This window comes from Staurois parvus, unplaced genomic scaffold (genome assembly GCF_062004578.1).
Source record: "Staurois parvus isolate SC_StPar_1 unplaced genomic scaffold, SC_StPar_1.0 ptg001194l, whole genome shotgun sequence".
NCBI lineage: Eukaryota > Metazoa > Chordata > Amphibia > Anura > Ranidae > Staurois > Staurois parvus.
Window position 1 is genome coordinate 481545 of NW_028318990.1, and position 16433 is coordinate 497977.

The 16433-nt window shown below is 38.8% G+C and overlaps 1 protein-coding gene across 1 annotated transcript in view; it reads left to right on the plus strand.

Moving 5' to 3' along the window:
- The window catches only part of GALNT15 (polypeptide N-acetylgalactosaminyltransferase 15), a 73364-nt gene that overhangs the window by 42189 nt on the left and 14742 nt on the right, over positions 1 to 16433 (plus strand). Inside the window, exons 6-9 of the mRNA XM_089659999.1 lie at positions 1618 to 1812; positions 2117 to 2248; positions 6276 to 6377; positions 9757 to 9885. Coding sequence (XP_089516125.1) covers positions 1618 to 1812; positions 2117 to 2248; positions 6276 to 6377; positions 9757 to 9885 — 558 coding nt within the window. The remainder of the gene's footprint in view (positions 1 to 1617; positions 1813 to 2116; positions 2249 to 6275; positions 6378 to 9756; positions 9886 to 16433) is intronic.

Genomic DNA, 16433 nt, shown 5'->3' on the forward strand with positions numbered 1-16433 from the left:
CTTTCTCTGTGGGTCAAACACAGCGCATAGCAACTCCAGGAAAATGGCTCAGCAGTTTAGGAGCAGACACTGTTTTTCAACCATGTGTCATCCCACACACAGTTCACACAGCACCCCTGCTAGGTGAGGGCTATGCTCTTAACACATCTCTCCTCCCAGATGAGGCCATTAACCTTTCAGCTCCCAGGGTGAGAGGTTGGAGACTCATTCCTCCCATTAACTCTTAAAGTCTCCAGACTCCAGGGACCCATAACAAACTAAAGAAACACAGAATAAACTGCTAACCAATTTCCTCTCTTGTTGGCATTTCCCTGAAATCTCTCAGCTAGGGCTGAGAACCTCTCAAAAGGAACGAAAATAACACCCCTCCACGACGTATCCTTGGTGCCTTCTACATTCTATATACAGTGTGTGTGCATATATATATATATATATATATATATATATATATATATATATATATATATGTATAAAAACAAGAGACTGGGCTATAATAATGTCTAGGAGCAGTTCCTAATAATTAAAGTGGCTGTAAACCTCAGACATGAAACATGAACAAAGCATATCCCTTTATAGTGTGTACTTGTCACAATTAAGAGCAGCAAGTGCCATTTCAGTCTATTGCTTCATTCCTCTGCTATCAGCATGAACCACTTCTGACAATTTCTGACAAGAGCTCTTCCATGTGTAAATTCAGCTCTCTGGCCCCTCTTTTCTCAACTCAGAAACGTTTTTTTAAATTCATCACTTTGAATGGATGCTGAGAATAGAATACTGCAGATAAACAGATACAACATTTGTAGGATGATTTATTTCATCTCTGTATATCACCTGAGACCAGTCACTTTGCTGGGTATATGTAAGGGTTTACAATCACAAAATAATGTCCATAGAAGTCCAAGAGAATATGGATGGGAGTGATGTTATCACTTTGGAATCGTACAGCACATCAAATGCAGCATGATAGTCAGGATCTTGGGAAAAACTTAGCTGGTATAGACATCGAGTGACACAAGCACAGAAAGGTGTCAGTATATCAAAAGACATAAGATCCACTTACATGAAAAAAACTGGAAGTAGGAGCATAGAGACATCAGTAACGTGGTAATCCTCATGGAGCAACTCAGTACAGCAGGGCAATGCATCAATGTATGGAGCAGCAGAGGTCCACAGCTTCACACTGGCTGACTGTCCTCAGCAAAGCCGGCACTGACACACTGGAATCAGCTAGCAAGTTCAAAAGAGCTGTAGGAGCACATGTGGGAGCAGTAGCAGATAAAGCGATGCGTTTCCAGGTAATCTGTCTCTTTATCATGGCTAGATTGTGTTGGTAATTTGCCTGAACAACTAAATGTATTACATTTTCATCCCAACAAAAACCATATGACACATAGCAAGTGTCTTGGTGAGGTGCCTTGAGTTCTGGTCCACCCATTGTACACCATCTTCTAACATCCCAACAACTCTAAGGTCTAACAGTTTCACATGCAGTAGGGGCATGCTTTCTGTTTTATAGGACATAGAGGGTATGTTGTATATAAGCTGTAGCCATGTCTCTGACTGTAAACTATGGAGCTAACAGTCTTTAGTGTAGTTATATTGTATATTTGTTGACAGGTTTGGCTCTGTGGTGGCTTTGTTGAAATCGTACCATGTTCACGAGTTGGCCATCTGTCTCAGATTCACAGCACAGCTAATATAACTGAAGATGATGCAATGCTAAGAAACAAAATCCGAATAGCGGAGGTATGGATGGATCCATACAAAGATGTCTTCTATCAGAGCATTGGGATGGAGGTCTTACATAACCTGGTCAGTGGAAAGTATGCAGTTTACTTAAAAGTTTTTTAGTAAAATGGGGAGGACTTTTAACCTTTGCAATTTTTTTTTATGGCTGTCTGTGCTTTTCTGCTCTAGTAAAACCTACTTACTTAATTCCTTGTCCTGGTGTCAAAGAGGAAATAGCTAATGGCAAATCTCCCCAGCAGAATCACAGATAGCAAAAATATGATGACAGAAGTTGTAGACCTTCTTCACATAAACGTTTGGCTGGATTTGAGCTCTTATTCCACCTTGTGGTGCAATGTAGAATCATGGTTATTTTCTTCTTTCTTAGAGCAAGAAGACTGATATCACCGAACGTAAACAACTGCGATTGAGACTTGGCTGCAAAGAGTTCCAGTGGTTTTTAGAAAACATCTATCCAGAAATCAATACCTCGGTCTCGGTGCAAGGATCATATGGCCTGGTAATACTTTATTATCTTTATGCGTGTGTGTGTGTGTGCGTGTGGGGGGGGGGGGGTACATTTTCACACATTGTTCACCATAAAACACTTAAATAAATGAAGATCTATCCATACAATTTCAAGATTTTATGAAGGTTAATATTTAAGGCTTGTACCTACACATGCTACTTAAATTTAACCATTTCCATACCGGGCACTTTTACCCCCTTCCCTCCCAGGTAATTTTTCAGGTCTCAGTGCTCTCACATTTTGAATGACAATTGCGCGGTCATACAACACTGTACCCAAACTAAAATTTTATCATTTTCTTCACACAACTATAGCTTTCTTTTGGTGGTATTTAATCAGCACTGGGGTTTTTATTTGTTGCTAAATTAACAAAAAAAAGCAAAAATTTTGAAAAAAAAACATGTTTTTCTTTGTTTCTGTTATAAAAGTTTGCAAATAAATAATTGTTCTTCATAAATTTAGGCCAAAATGTATTCTGCTACATGTCTTTGGTGAAAATAACCCAAATTAGGATGTATTTTTTAGTTTGTAGGAAAGTTATAGAGTTCACAAACTATGGTATAGATCTGAAAATTGATCAGTCCTGAAGTACTGACGGCCGATCTAATTTCTTGAGGTCCAAAAATGTCAGAACTGTACAGATATCCCCCAAATGACCCTTTTTTGCAAAGTAGACAGTCCGACATACTTCATAAGAGGCATGGCGAGTTTTTTGAAGTTGTATTTTTTTGTCATAATTTTTCGGAAAATGAAAAAATGAAAAAAATTATTTTCACAATTTTTTTACATACTGTCACCAGTGCAGTACAGCATCATCATATAACTGGCATGGTGGTGATAAGGGACACTGACTGGTGACAGTATGAAAAAAAATTAAATTTTTTTTTTAATTTTTATTATTTTTAATTTTTTATTACATTGTTTTTCTTTTTTTTGGGGATTTTTTTTCATATTTCACATTGACCAAAGTAGTACAATCTTACCGTAGTAACACTGTACTACTTTGGGGAAGTGATCAGTATTTCTTTTTTTTTTTACATAATTTGCTTATAGCAAAGAATTACTTTGCTATAAGCAAGCATTTACCTGAATGACATCGATTCATTCAGGGCTTTTTTTTTTTTGTGCTTAGCTGTGATTTGGCCACGGCTAATCACATGACACAGCTGGGCTGTGATTGGCCCAGCTTGTGCATGTGATCGCTGTGACAATTCACAGCTAGGCACACTAGTATACAATGGATGGCATTAATGAAGCCGTCCATTGTATACAACTGTCATGTGACCTGCTGTGATTGGTCACAGCAGGTCACATGGTACCGGCAACGGGGCCGGTACTCAGATCTGTGACAGTGTGACGGTGTGCAACGGGGCCGGTGACAGATCGCGCCGCTGCGCAGCTCTGCAGGCACGCAAACTGCACATGCCCTGGAGGACGCCATATGGCGACCACCCGGAACACTGAAGGATTTTGCCGGCCGCCAAGCGGCCATTGGCCGGGCGGCTCATGGTTAAAGGAAAGCTGTACTGAAAAAATATACAGCCATTTCTGACTTTCTTTAGTAAAACATAGCTGTCTGGCTATTTCTAACTTCAGTACTTTAGGTCACTGACTTGAAACAAACATACAGATCTGGTAATTCAGTATGAAGTGTGGATGTGGAAGTATGGGCTCCATTTTGTTCATACTTAACCCCTTAGTGACTTAGGGTAAAACAAATCTTAATGCCTGAACACAAATTTGCAACTTTGACAGTAAAACCGTACATATCATTGCAACTACTTTGTGTATCCAGGTGGATTATCCCTTGTTTTTTTTTCAGGACAAATTGGACTTTATTTTGGTGGTAAATGGTAACAGATATCTCCTGATTTTGTTTTTCAATATCAAAACTGACCCAAAATAGTAAAAAACAAAACAAAACAAAAAAACATTTTTTAAATTTAGCTGTATATTTCTTGCTACTACCATAACCTACCACCAAAGATCAACTAAAAAAAAGTTCTCCTGCTCCTGACAATCACAACGATACCACATATGTGTATGTTATTTGTTGTTTGTACCCATAGTAGGGCCCAAAAACAATAGTACACATTTTTTTATCCTACCTGAAACATAGTGACACCAAATTACACTGATAATAATTTCAAAAATGCTTACAAAATATACTGACCATGATCCTTGACCCTAACACTAACTTTTTATTATTTATTTATTCTTACACACACGTTGAATTACTTTCTGTCTACAATGAGAGAAAGATACAGTGTATCTCTCCCCCATTCAGAAAGAAAAAAAAACTGCAGGGGCAGGCTGCACTGTGACTGATCATTGTGATAGGCAATAAGAAGCTGTCAGATGACCTGGTCCCGGGAGTCCTGGGTCCCAATCATTAGTATGGGACTTGGGGCTCCCAGTGACAGCCTGGTCTTTGTGCTGGGAGTGTGCTGTACAGCGTGCTCCCAGCACAAAGACGGTTATGTATATATGCAGCCACACAGCAAAAAGCCCAGATCTGTAAGGCCACATATTTACGATCAGCATGAAGGGGTAAAGAGGAACGTCAGTGCTTTCGGTCTAGCACGGTCTTCCTGCAGCTAGTTCCTAGTACCACTCTGGGTCTCCAGTGCCATCATCTTGGACATGGAGCCAACTGTGACCTCTTGAGGAACCACAGCTAGCCCCCCACTGCACATGCATGAGCTTGCACAGCACATTGTGAGTAGTCCTGCATCTTCCAGGGACATGTGATATGTCCTAGGAGGCTACAGGACGAGAGTAGGGGGGCAAGGGTCATCATCCTTGCCTAAAAGAGGATTATGGAATTAGGAGTGGGTATCAATCAAAATCGGTACTTGCCCCCCCCCCCCCAAAAAAAAAAAAAACTAACTCAGTTACAGGCTGGGGGGAGGGAGTGAACTAGTGGAACTTCACTTTTTGCATGAAGAACCGCTTTGAAGTGTATCTAATTCCAGAAACAAACATTTTTAACTCTGCCCCAAATAACATCACCAATCTTGTTTCCAAATATCACCAAAAACGTCCTGTCCACTCCTCCCATGACCTCCTGCTCTCTAGCTCCCTTGTCTGCTCCTCCCATGCTTGTCTCCAGGACTTCTCAAGAACCTCCCCCATCCTTTGGAACTCTCTACCTCAATCTATCAGACTATCGCCTACTCTGCCCACTTTTAGGTGATCTCTGAAAACCTATCTCTTCAGGGAAGCCTATCCTACCTTCAGCTAATAGCGGAATCTTCTATTCCTTCTACCAGTTCATCCCCCACAGTTACTACCTTTTGTACCACCAGCCCCTTCCTCTTAGATTGTAAGCTCCAAGGAGCAGGGCCCTCCTAACCCTCTTGTATTGAACTGTATTGTCTCCCTTTATATTGTAAAGTGCTGAGCAAACTGCTGGCGCTATATAAATCCTGTATAATAATAATAATAATAATAACAACATATATGTTTAGTTTGAATTCCCAGCCCATGAGCGTGTGATTAAAAAGAAAAATCATAGGATTTTGCTTTGAAAAAACTGGATGATTAAAGTGAAGATATCTTTACTTTATTCGGTAAGGTAAAGCCTGGTACAGCTCAGGAGGAGGTCGCTGTACTAATGATGCAATTGTAGTACAGCGATCTCCCTGCTGAGCGATTGTGTTCTAACTGGAGATCTCCCCTCCCCACTGCCAGGACACACCGGTCAGCACTCGTAGCCATTGGCTGATCGGATGCAGATCAGCTGCTGGTTTTCCAGCAAGCTTGATTGACAGAAGTCGGCCGAGAGATCAGCTTCTGTCAAACAAGGACCCGTACACACTGGCAGCATGTCAGCCGGTATCTACTTTATCAGCTGATTTCAGCTGACATTTGGATCATGGCTTAAGGGAACATTATCTATTCTTTTACTAACTAAGCTCTAGTGAATACTGAAGATGTGAGAATGGGTGTCATTCAAGAATAATTAAAAATATATATACAAAAGAAGGATTTTTCTTTTTTTTTATATCATTCACAGCTGTTCAATACAGAAGCTGACTCCTGTGTGCAGGTCATATACAACAGCAGAATGTCACATCACGCAGTAGAACTTTCAGACTGTGCTGTAAGAACGAATCAGGTATAAGTGAACATGTTGTATTCATTGATATGTCAGCTATTGCAGAATTATTGCTGCATTATGCAGATTTGCTCTTCATGTGTACATAGATATGTATTAGTATATACACTATATCGCTATAGGTATGTGGACCCCCCTCTTAAAATGGTATTAACCACTTCAGTACTGGGCACTTTCACCCCCTTCCTGCCCAGGCCAATTTTCAGCTTTCAGTGCTGTCACATTTGAATGACGATTGCGCGGTCATGCAACAATGTACCCATATAAAAGTTTTATAATTTTTTTTCTATCACAAATAGAGCTTTATTTTGTTTTGTTGTTATTTAATCACCACTGGGTTTTTATTTTATGCTAAATAAACAAAAAAAGGCTGACATTTTTTCAAAAAATCCCACTTTTTTCTTCGTTTCTGCTATAAAATTTTGCAAATAACAAATTGTTCTTCAGAAATTTAGGCCACATTTTATTTTGCTACATTTCCTTGGTGAAAATAAATTAAATGAGTGTATATTATTTAGTCTGTAGGAAAGTTATAGAATCCACAAACTATGGTATACAGTATATCTGAAAACTGATCAATCCTGACAGCCTATCTAATTTCTTGAGGCCCTAAAATGTCAGGACAGCACAAATACCCCCAAATGACCCCTTTTTGTAAAGTGGACAGATATTTAGTAAGAGGCATGGCAAGTTTGGAAAATAAAGAAATTAAAAAAAAAAGTCACAATTTTTTTACATACTGTCACCGGTGCAGCACAGCATCATCATATAACTGGTGTAGCGGTGATCAGGGACACTGACTGGTGATAGTATGGAAAAAAAAAATAATGATTTGAAAAAAAAAATTTTCTTTTATATTACTTTTTTTTATGATTTTTTTTAAAACATACTGTGACCAGAGAAATACATAGTTACCATGGTAACATTGTACTACTCTGGGGAAGTGATCAGGATTTTTTTTTTTTTTTTACACATGAAGGTTGTTTATAGTAGTGAATTTCATTGCTATAAGCAAGCATTTTTACTGAATGAAATCGATTCTTTCAGTGTGTTTTGTTGTGATTAGCTGTGAGTGGCCACAGCTAATCACATAACATAGATGGGCTGTGATTGGCCCTGTCTCTACCATGTGATCACTGTGACCAAACACAGCTTGCAACAAAATTGTACACAATGAATGGCATGAATCGAAACCATCCAATGTTTACATTTGTCATATGATCTGCTGTGATTGGATACAGCAGGTGACAGATCGCACCTGCAGCATGGCCGCGCACAAGGCACCTTCAGGGAGGACGTCATATGACATCCACCCGGAACGAGGGAAGTCCTGACTGGCCGTCATCTTACAATGGGTTGGACAGGAAGTGCTTAAACCCAAAACCAAAAATTTTATATTTTGTAACTTATTAATCCTTAGATGTGGTGGCTGCATTAGTTTTCTTTTTTAGACTTTTTTTTCTCTGTTTTCACCTAGTGATCTGGCCAGTAACACACTTCCTGTATTGGCGTGCCTACGCTCTGGATGAAGGCGCAAAAGAGACACCTTTGGATAGCAGCATTGTCAGTCTGGGGGGGAGGATGGTATTAGATGGACTAACAGATTTAAATAAACTTTAGCTAATAGTTTATAAGCAGTTACAGGGAACATTTGGGATAAAGATTTTATATAAATTAATAAAGGGTGATCATTGTCTCATTCTGATAACTACAAGATAGCTTTTTCATTTGAAAAAACAGACTTACTGTCTAGAGCACAAGATGAAAATAGAAGAAAGCCTAAAGAAGAAATCTAACGCAGTTACCACATCTAAGAATTGGTAACCTGCAAAGTAATGTTTGCTTTTGGGTTTAATACCACATTAAAAAACACCACCAAATGAAAGTTCCATGTATCTAAAAAAATAATATGGAATTGGGTACAAGGGCAACAGAGCTGGACCAGCAAAGAGAATAGTTAGACACTCCCAGAAGAGAAGAATAGACTCATGAAGTAGTCACATTTGCTAGCAGGTTCAAAGGTACATTTGTAATTTAATAAAAAGCTTTTGGATACTTCTCCATACACTGACCATAAACTGAGCCCTGCCAGACCCTCTGTATTCAACAAAAGTAAATTTGGCCTGCTGGAAAATAGACATGTGCAGTTTGTTTCATTCCGAATTGAAGTGCGGGCAAATTTTTTATTATTTGAAAATTCAGATGTGTCCGAATTTCCGATTTGATAAGAACAGAAAAAACAATAGAATAGAATAAAATAGAAAGAATATAGCTGTCTTCTGAAATTCAAATAGAGTAAATTCAAATTCACTTAGAATAGAATAGAAAATAAGAGAATAGAATAGAATAAAATAGAATCTGTCTTCCGAAATTTGAATTTCGAATAGAATATATTTGAATTCAAATAGATTAGAATAAAATAGAAAAGAAAATAGAATAGAAAATAATAAAATATAAAAATCAAGAAAATAGAATAAAATAGAATACAATAGACTATAAGGGGTTTATTTACTAAAGCTGGAGAGTCCAAAATCAGACTCCCTTCTGCATAGAAACTGATCAGCTTCTAACCTCAGCTTGTTCAATGAAGCTTTGGCAATGAAACCTGGAAGCTGATTGGTTTCTATGCAGAAGGGAGTCTGATTTTGGACTCTCCAGCTTTAGTAAATAAACCCTTAAGTGTCTTCTGAAATGTTCAAATTTCGAATAGAGTAAATTTGAATAGATTAAAATAGAAAAGAATAGCATAGAAAATAAGAGAATAGAATAGAATAGAAAAAAAAACAATAGAAAAGAATCGAAAAAAACAATAGAATATAACCGTCTTTCAAATAAAATAAATTTGAATGCCAATTAGAATTCAAATGCCAATTCATATTTTCCAAATTTGGATGAATTGAAGTTGAATCTAAATTGAAAAAGAAATATACAAAATTAATTCCCAAAAACAAATTAAACGAAAAAAATTATTTAAATAAGGAATCAAAATTAACAGAAACACATTTTTTTCATTATGCACATGTCTACTGGAAAATAGTCGGCCAAAGCACGGGTGCATCCAATTGGCTGTAGACACTGCTCGGGTATTCTGGCAGCCACCACTAATGGCTGTCAAGATTCAATAGCCAAGCAAGAGGATTCATTCATCCATGCTCTTTAGCATGGATGAATGGCCAGCTTAAGAAAGTGTTAAAGCTAGTAGGTCATCATAACAGCCTGTTAAATTTTCAGAGAGATCGACAGCTCTGATATTATGTCATGACATGTTTATTTTAAAAATGTAATTCAGATATGTCAGTATCCTGTAAATTGGTGGCATCTGGTGTTGGCATGTAGTTATCTATGAAAAGTTATTTATTATTACGTTTCTACTTTGCAGCTTTTTCTGTATCATGGTAAGAAGATCCATTCTAACGTCACAGAATCACTTTGCTTTGATCTAATGTATGAACAGATTGTGCTCACAAACTGCTCTGTGAAACAAGCGTCCACGTGGGATTTCAATAAGGTATTTAAATGTCAAAGTGAAACATTTACAATAACAATTTACAATAACAATTATGCTTTTAAGCATTACAGGTGTTGTTTTCTTAATTTTATATTTACAGGGAATTCAATAAAGCCACTTTTCTGGTGGTAAGGTCCTTTAAAGGTGCTGTGTTAATTTGAAAAAGCCCTACTGTCAGTTTTGTTAGTTTTACCCAAACGTGTGGCAGATTCAAATAGTTTTGCATAGTCTTTTACAAACTGGAACTATTACTCTTCCAAATTAAAAAAAAATAAAACCCTCCAGTTTATAGAGAACAAAACTGGAGGTAAATAAAGGCATTGTAAACCTTCCTACCTGCACCTTGTGTTTTTCACCAACATAGGATGTGCATTAATCGTGTAATTTCATGATGTAATTTGTTGTCCTGTACACACATCCTATTTTAGGGTAAAGTTTCTGTTTATGTTCAAACAGGCATACACCATGACACTGTACAGGTTAATGCATGACTCTGTGAAGAACCTACATATCCCACAATCCCTAGGTCTCGCAGACTTGTATTCTGCAGGTGAGAACTTAACAGTAGTTAGATCTGATACAGCCAAAAACAGGCAGGGCAATGGAGGCTAAGAGATGTGTTTTCACCAAATTAGTACTCACACATTTATGGTGCAAATCAAAGAAATGGTGAGGCATGGACTGAATGTTGTGTGATTCGGAACTAGAAGTTGCCTGTCTCTTTAGCCCATATGGTAAGGCAAACAAGCAACACAGGGATTGTAACTAGACTAATTCCTACTTAAAGCAACAAAAATATTTTAAAGTGTACAATGCCTTAAGGACCAACTTCCCAATCTCCCTATAGGAGATATACTGCTACAGGGCAGCACATGTGCGCAAAATCACGTGTATATATACGTGATTTTGCATTTCCTGGTAGGGGGCGCACGCGCCCTACCCACACCTCCATTCGCGGCTGCAGCTGTCAATCACTGGGTCCTGGCCAGTAATTACTCGCCGGCGCCTGGTGATTGCTGAGGATCTGCGACGGGGAGGAGAACCGTATGAAAACAATACAGTATTCCTCCCTGTCAGCTCGTGTACACTGCTTTGGATGGCTGTGCACAGCCATGGAAAGCAGTGTGCTTATAGTGAAGCACAGACACACAGCCCAAAGTAAAATGGCACACAGCACACAGTTAACCCTTTGATCGCCCCTCATGTTAACCCCTTCCTGCCTAGTGCCATTAGTACAGTGTCAGTGCTTTTTTTTTTTAGCACTGTTCACTCTATTGGTGTCACTGGGGATGTCAGTGACACCAAGTCAGTTCTCCCCAGTGTCAGAATGCCCACCGCTGTCCTGATATAAGGCCCCATGTACACGGGGCACTTCTGAACGATGGAAACTGACTGCTGGAAAACGTAGGTTAAAAACAGACATAAGTTAAAAATACAGACAATAGAAGCAGAGACAGCAGCATGAGTTGACATTAGCTTAGGTGTGAATGGTCATTAACATATCTTTTGTTTCCAAGGGTGGGAGATATCTGAGGTGTGAAGTGGTCATTACAATGTGTGACAAGCTTGGTAGGAACATCCTGTTTTGAGAACCTTGAAAACATTTTGCATGCATTTTTCATGATGAAAAAAGGCTCTGGACAGCATAGGGAACTAGAAGAGTTAAAACAAAATTTCAAACGCAAAAGCTTGTAAAACGCGATTTGCGCTTGAAACACTGATAAAATCGACTGCTGAACGCAAGTTTTCTGCATTCAAAAAAAACCAACCGTAAACTTAAATGCCTGTAAACGACTGTAAATGAAGATGAGTACATGGATACATAGGAAAACATTAGGGTGAGTTCAGGGGCTGCTGAAAAAAACGCAGAAAAGCTCCTAAACGTGAGTTTATCAGCTGCAGTGTACATGAGCCCTAAGTCGCTGATCGCCACCATTACTAGTAAAAATTTAAAAAAATTCCATTATCTATACTGCCATTTGTAAACGCTATAACTTTCACGTAAACCAATTCATTTACACGTATTGAGATTTTTTTTAGCAAAGACATGTAGCAGAATACATTTTGGCCTAAATTTATGACGAAATTTGATTTTTTAAATTTTTTTACTGGACATATTTAATAGCAAAAAGGCAAAAATATAGTTTTTTTCTCAAAATTGTCGGTCTTTTTTTTATAGCGCAAAAAAATAAAAAAGGTGATTAAATACTACTGGAAAAAAGCTCAATTTGTGGGAAAAAAAGGACATAAATTTAATTTGGGTGCAGCATTGCATGACTGCGCAATTGTCAGTTAAAGTAACGCAGCACCGTAATGCAAAAAATGGCCTGGTCAGGAAGGGGGAAAATCCTCAGGAGGGCAAGTGGTTGAGTTGGAGTACAGACACAGTGCTGCCGCTAACTCCTTCACTCCCGACCTTTCATTGGTTGTTAACCACTTTTGGACCTCCCACCCGCAATGTACTGTGGACTGCAGTTAAAGGACCAGCGACATACCCGTTCATCCATGGTCTGTGCCAACACAGAGGGGCGCTGCGCACCTGAGCATCTGCCCACTTGGCACAGCGGACTGAGAATCTCGGTAATCAGGACCCAGTGATCATGTGATCGCTTTGCAATCAAAATGACAACAAAGCTCTTATGAATCAATCTGATTCATAAAAGCTTTGCTCCTGTTTCTGGAGAGCTGTGATTGGTCCACAGCTCTCACATGACACATGGGGCCAATCACAGCGCCCTGTACCATGTGACCAGCTGGAACCAATCACAGATCACTATTATATTGAACGGTCATGAACTTAACACATTCATGACAGTTCAGAGCAAGCTGATCTTCATTGCTCCTCCATTGCAGAGTGTAAAAAAAAAAAAAAATCCCTGATGACCCCCCCAGAGCAGTACAATGTTACTTTGGTAACATTGCACTACTCTGATGATAGTATTTTTAACAAAAAAATAGAAAGAAAAAGAATAATTAAAAAAAAAAATTGAGAGAATTTTTTTTAATTTCTGTTTTTTTCTTAACTACTTGCCACCCGCCCTCCAACAATGTGCAGGCGAGCCATGGCTCTGGGCAAAGCGACATAATGTTATGTGGCTTTCTGTTTCCGGGTGTGCGTGCACATGCATGTGCCCCCTGCTACCCCTATGCCATCCAGGGAGAGTAAACTAGTAAAAGCACTATATTTTACACACATGTTAGATTAGCACATTTAATTCTTTGATTGCCCCTATTAACCCTTTAATCACCCCGTCACCCAACCAGTGCCATTAGTACAGTGTGAGTGTATAGAATTTTTCACTGATCACTGTATTACTGCCACTAGCGACATCAGATTGCGTCAGGGTCAGTTAGTGCCCCACCCAGCCAGGGTCAGCTAGTGTTAGATTGTCCGCACACTATCGCACTTGCGCTATAGGTCGCTGATCACTGCCATTACTAGTATAGTGTTTGTTAGGATCAATATATTGATCATGAACAGAACTATGCTAGTGCCTCCTTTATATAGTGTTCCCAAAAACGCAGTGTTAGCAGGATCAGCCCCGTTTGCTGCCAGCACTAGCGTTTAGCCCCTCCGCTTTTTTTCACAGAAGATTTGTACCAATTGATTGTGGGTAAAAGCAATTTATATGCAGAACAATACTTGGCCACCCACCCAAACTCAGCTATTGCCAGACAATTTGCATGGAAACCTATCACAGTTTCTAAATGTAAAACTTTTTTGGTCCTAACCCTCAACATGGGCATTACAAAAAAGAATGAATTGTGGTCATATTGGTCCACAGACCCGATTCATCATATGCCTATGTTCTCTGCTGTTACATATATGTCCAACATGGACCAGCAATGTACTGGTGTGTCACTGGACTTTGAGTGGTTATACCGGGATAATTTGTGTCAGCTGGCGGTCATCTTTCATGTATAAACAATCCTATCCACCAATTAGCCACTGGATTGCTTTTAAAAGCAGCAGGAAGGAACTCCCCCGCCCCTTCCGTCGCCTTCCAAGGTTTTCTTGGGCTCTCCCGTCCCATACAGGAACCCGAAAAATTCAGCCAGCAGTTTCACTTGCTGACAATAGAGCTGATCGGAGACTGGAATGCCTCCAATCATCTCTATAGTCTAAGACAGGGGTCTCCAAACTATGGCCCTCCAGGTGTTGAGGAACTGCAAGTCTCATGAGGCCTTGAAAGACTGACAGTCACAGGCAAGACTCCCAGAGACAGAGCCATGATGGGACTTGTAGTACTTCAACAGCTGGAGGGTCATAGTTTGGACACCCCTAGTCTAAGAGACCGGAAGCTACAAGCATTTCATTGTTTCCGTTTCACCAGATATAAACAGCGCCAGTTTAAAATTGGGAAAGCATCTGATCAAACCAATCTTGGTGTGATCAGATGCTTTAAGGGAAGAGGAGAGATCTAGAGTTTAATAGACCCCAGATTTTTCAAAAAAGAATGCCTGTCATTGCCTATTGCTATCACAGGGGATATTTACATTCCCTGTGATAACAATAAAAGTGATCGAAAAAAAAAATGAAAGGCACAGTGTGAAAATAATTTTAAAAAGCAAAATAAATAACTAAAAATAAAATAAAAAAATAAAAATAAATAAACCACCATTCCTGTGCTTGCGAGCGAAGGCAAACACAAGCTGCGGTCACAGTGTGGTATGTAAACAGAGATTGTACCATGTATGTGAGGTATTACCGCAAATGTCAGATCGAGGGCAGTAATTCTAGCACTAGACCTCCTGTGTAAATCTAAAGTGGTGACCTGTAAAGGCTTTTAAATCATTGCCTATGGATATTAAAACATTTACTTACAAAAATTTGGGTTTGAAAAAATGCTGCGCATATACTGTGTGACATAAACAATTTCAACACCCACCATTTTATTCTCTAGGGCCTCTGTTTTGAAAAACATTTTTTTGCGAGAAATTACTTTAAATCTCAAACATTATATATTTTTTACAGAAAAATATTTTAACAATTCTGCGCTATGGTATATATGCGTCTACTTAAAATAAATGAATTAAACATGAGCAGCCACCATGATATTGCAGGCAACAATACATATACTAGTAAAAAACATAAAGGTGTGGCGCTTCAAATATCAATAAATAAACTGAAATAAAATAAATAGAAGTTCGCATTCGCATGTGGTGAAGAAAAAATAAATCCCTCTCATTAGGACACCAATACGGTCATGATGCTTCAAATTTGATCAAGAAGATTAGAAGAGTTCACAGACACCAGCACCCAAAAAATTCAGCCTCTTACCAGACCAAATAGACCCCCAGTTAAGGACGGGTCAAAATGCGCAACAGGAATCCCAAACACCAAAGTGTGTACCTGGACGCTATATGGCTCCAAAAGGATCGAGCTGTCCCCCAGTAGTGAGTGGATAAACATCTGCTGAATTGATCCCAAAAAATAAGCCGTAATTCAGATAATGAAAATGGCTCCAAACTTATTGCTCCAAAGAATGGACCTGCAAAAAATAAAATATCCTCAGAGGACAATCCCAATTCTAAAAAGCAGAAAAATCCTCATAGTGTAATAGTTTATGAAAGATTTATTGCCTTAAAATGTAGTATCAAATGTACATCAATATAAAGGATAAAACAGCATGTCACCATAGAAAGAAATGGTACATTTTAAACCAATAAAATGGCCACCACGTTCCGGTACGTGCTGACGTCACACACTCTGGCTCCTCCCTATGTGTTTCATCATCGGTGATGTTGTCATGGGCGCCACTGATGATGTCACCAATAACAAAATGCATAGGGAGGAGCCAGAGCGCGTGACGTCAGCAGGTACCGTTACTTACAATGATCAGCTTTTATTCATATTGTTTAAACCTTTATCTCAAAAGCAAAAAAAATGCTGCTGCAACTGATTAAAAAGTGTTAGCTGGAGTTAGGCTTTAATTTCCTAGTCACTTAAATCTCCTCTCCACAGGATGCTGTCCACAGATGGCTATGCTGCTTCTAAATGGACACAAGGGAGGAGTGAGCGTAATCACCTTAAGACATAAGGGGGTTTATTTACTAAAGCTAGTTCACTCAGGATCTGGTGCAGCTGTGGATGGTAGCCAATCAGCTTCTAACCTCAGCTTGTTCAATTTAGCTTTAGCAATAAAAACTGTAAGCTCATTGCTTTCAATGCAGAAGTTTCAATGCTTGAGATTCTGTGTGAACCAGCTTTAGTAAATAAACTCCAAGGCTTGTTACTGGCTGGATCAACATGAAAACCTAAATCCTAAAGTGGTTGAAACAGCATGTTTTAACTTTTAATTAAAAGGTACAGTTAGGTCAGAATTGACATTTAGAAATTGAAATATATACAGGGAGCAAATTCTATTTGCTCAGTTTTTGTTTATCCTTGTATTGCTGTAGTGCATTAGTCCACAATACTAATTTTTTGTCAGTGACACAGTGGCCTGACAACCCCTTATTTGAATATAGAATGAACATGTGTTGAATACAAAAAGCCTGATGAAAAAAAGATATCTGTATTATAACATTTCTCACAGTTATTGACC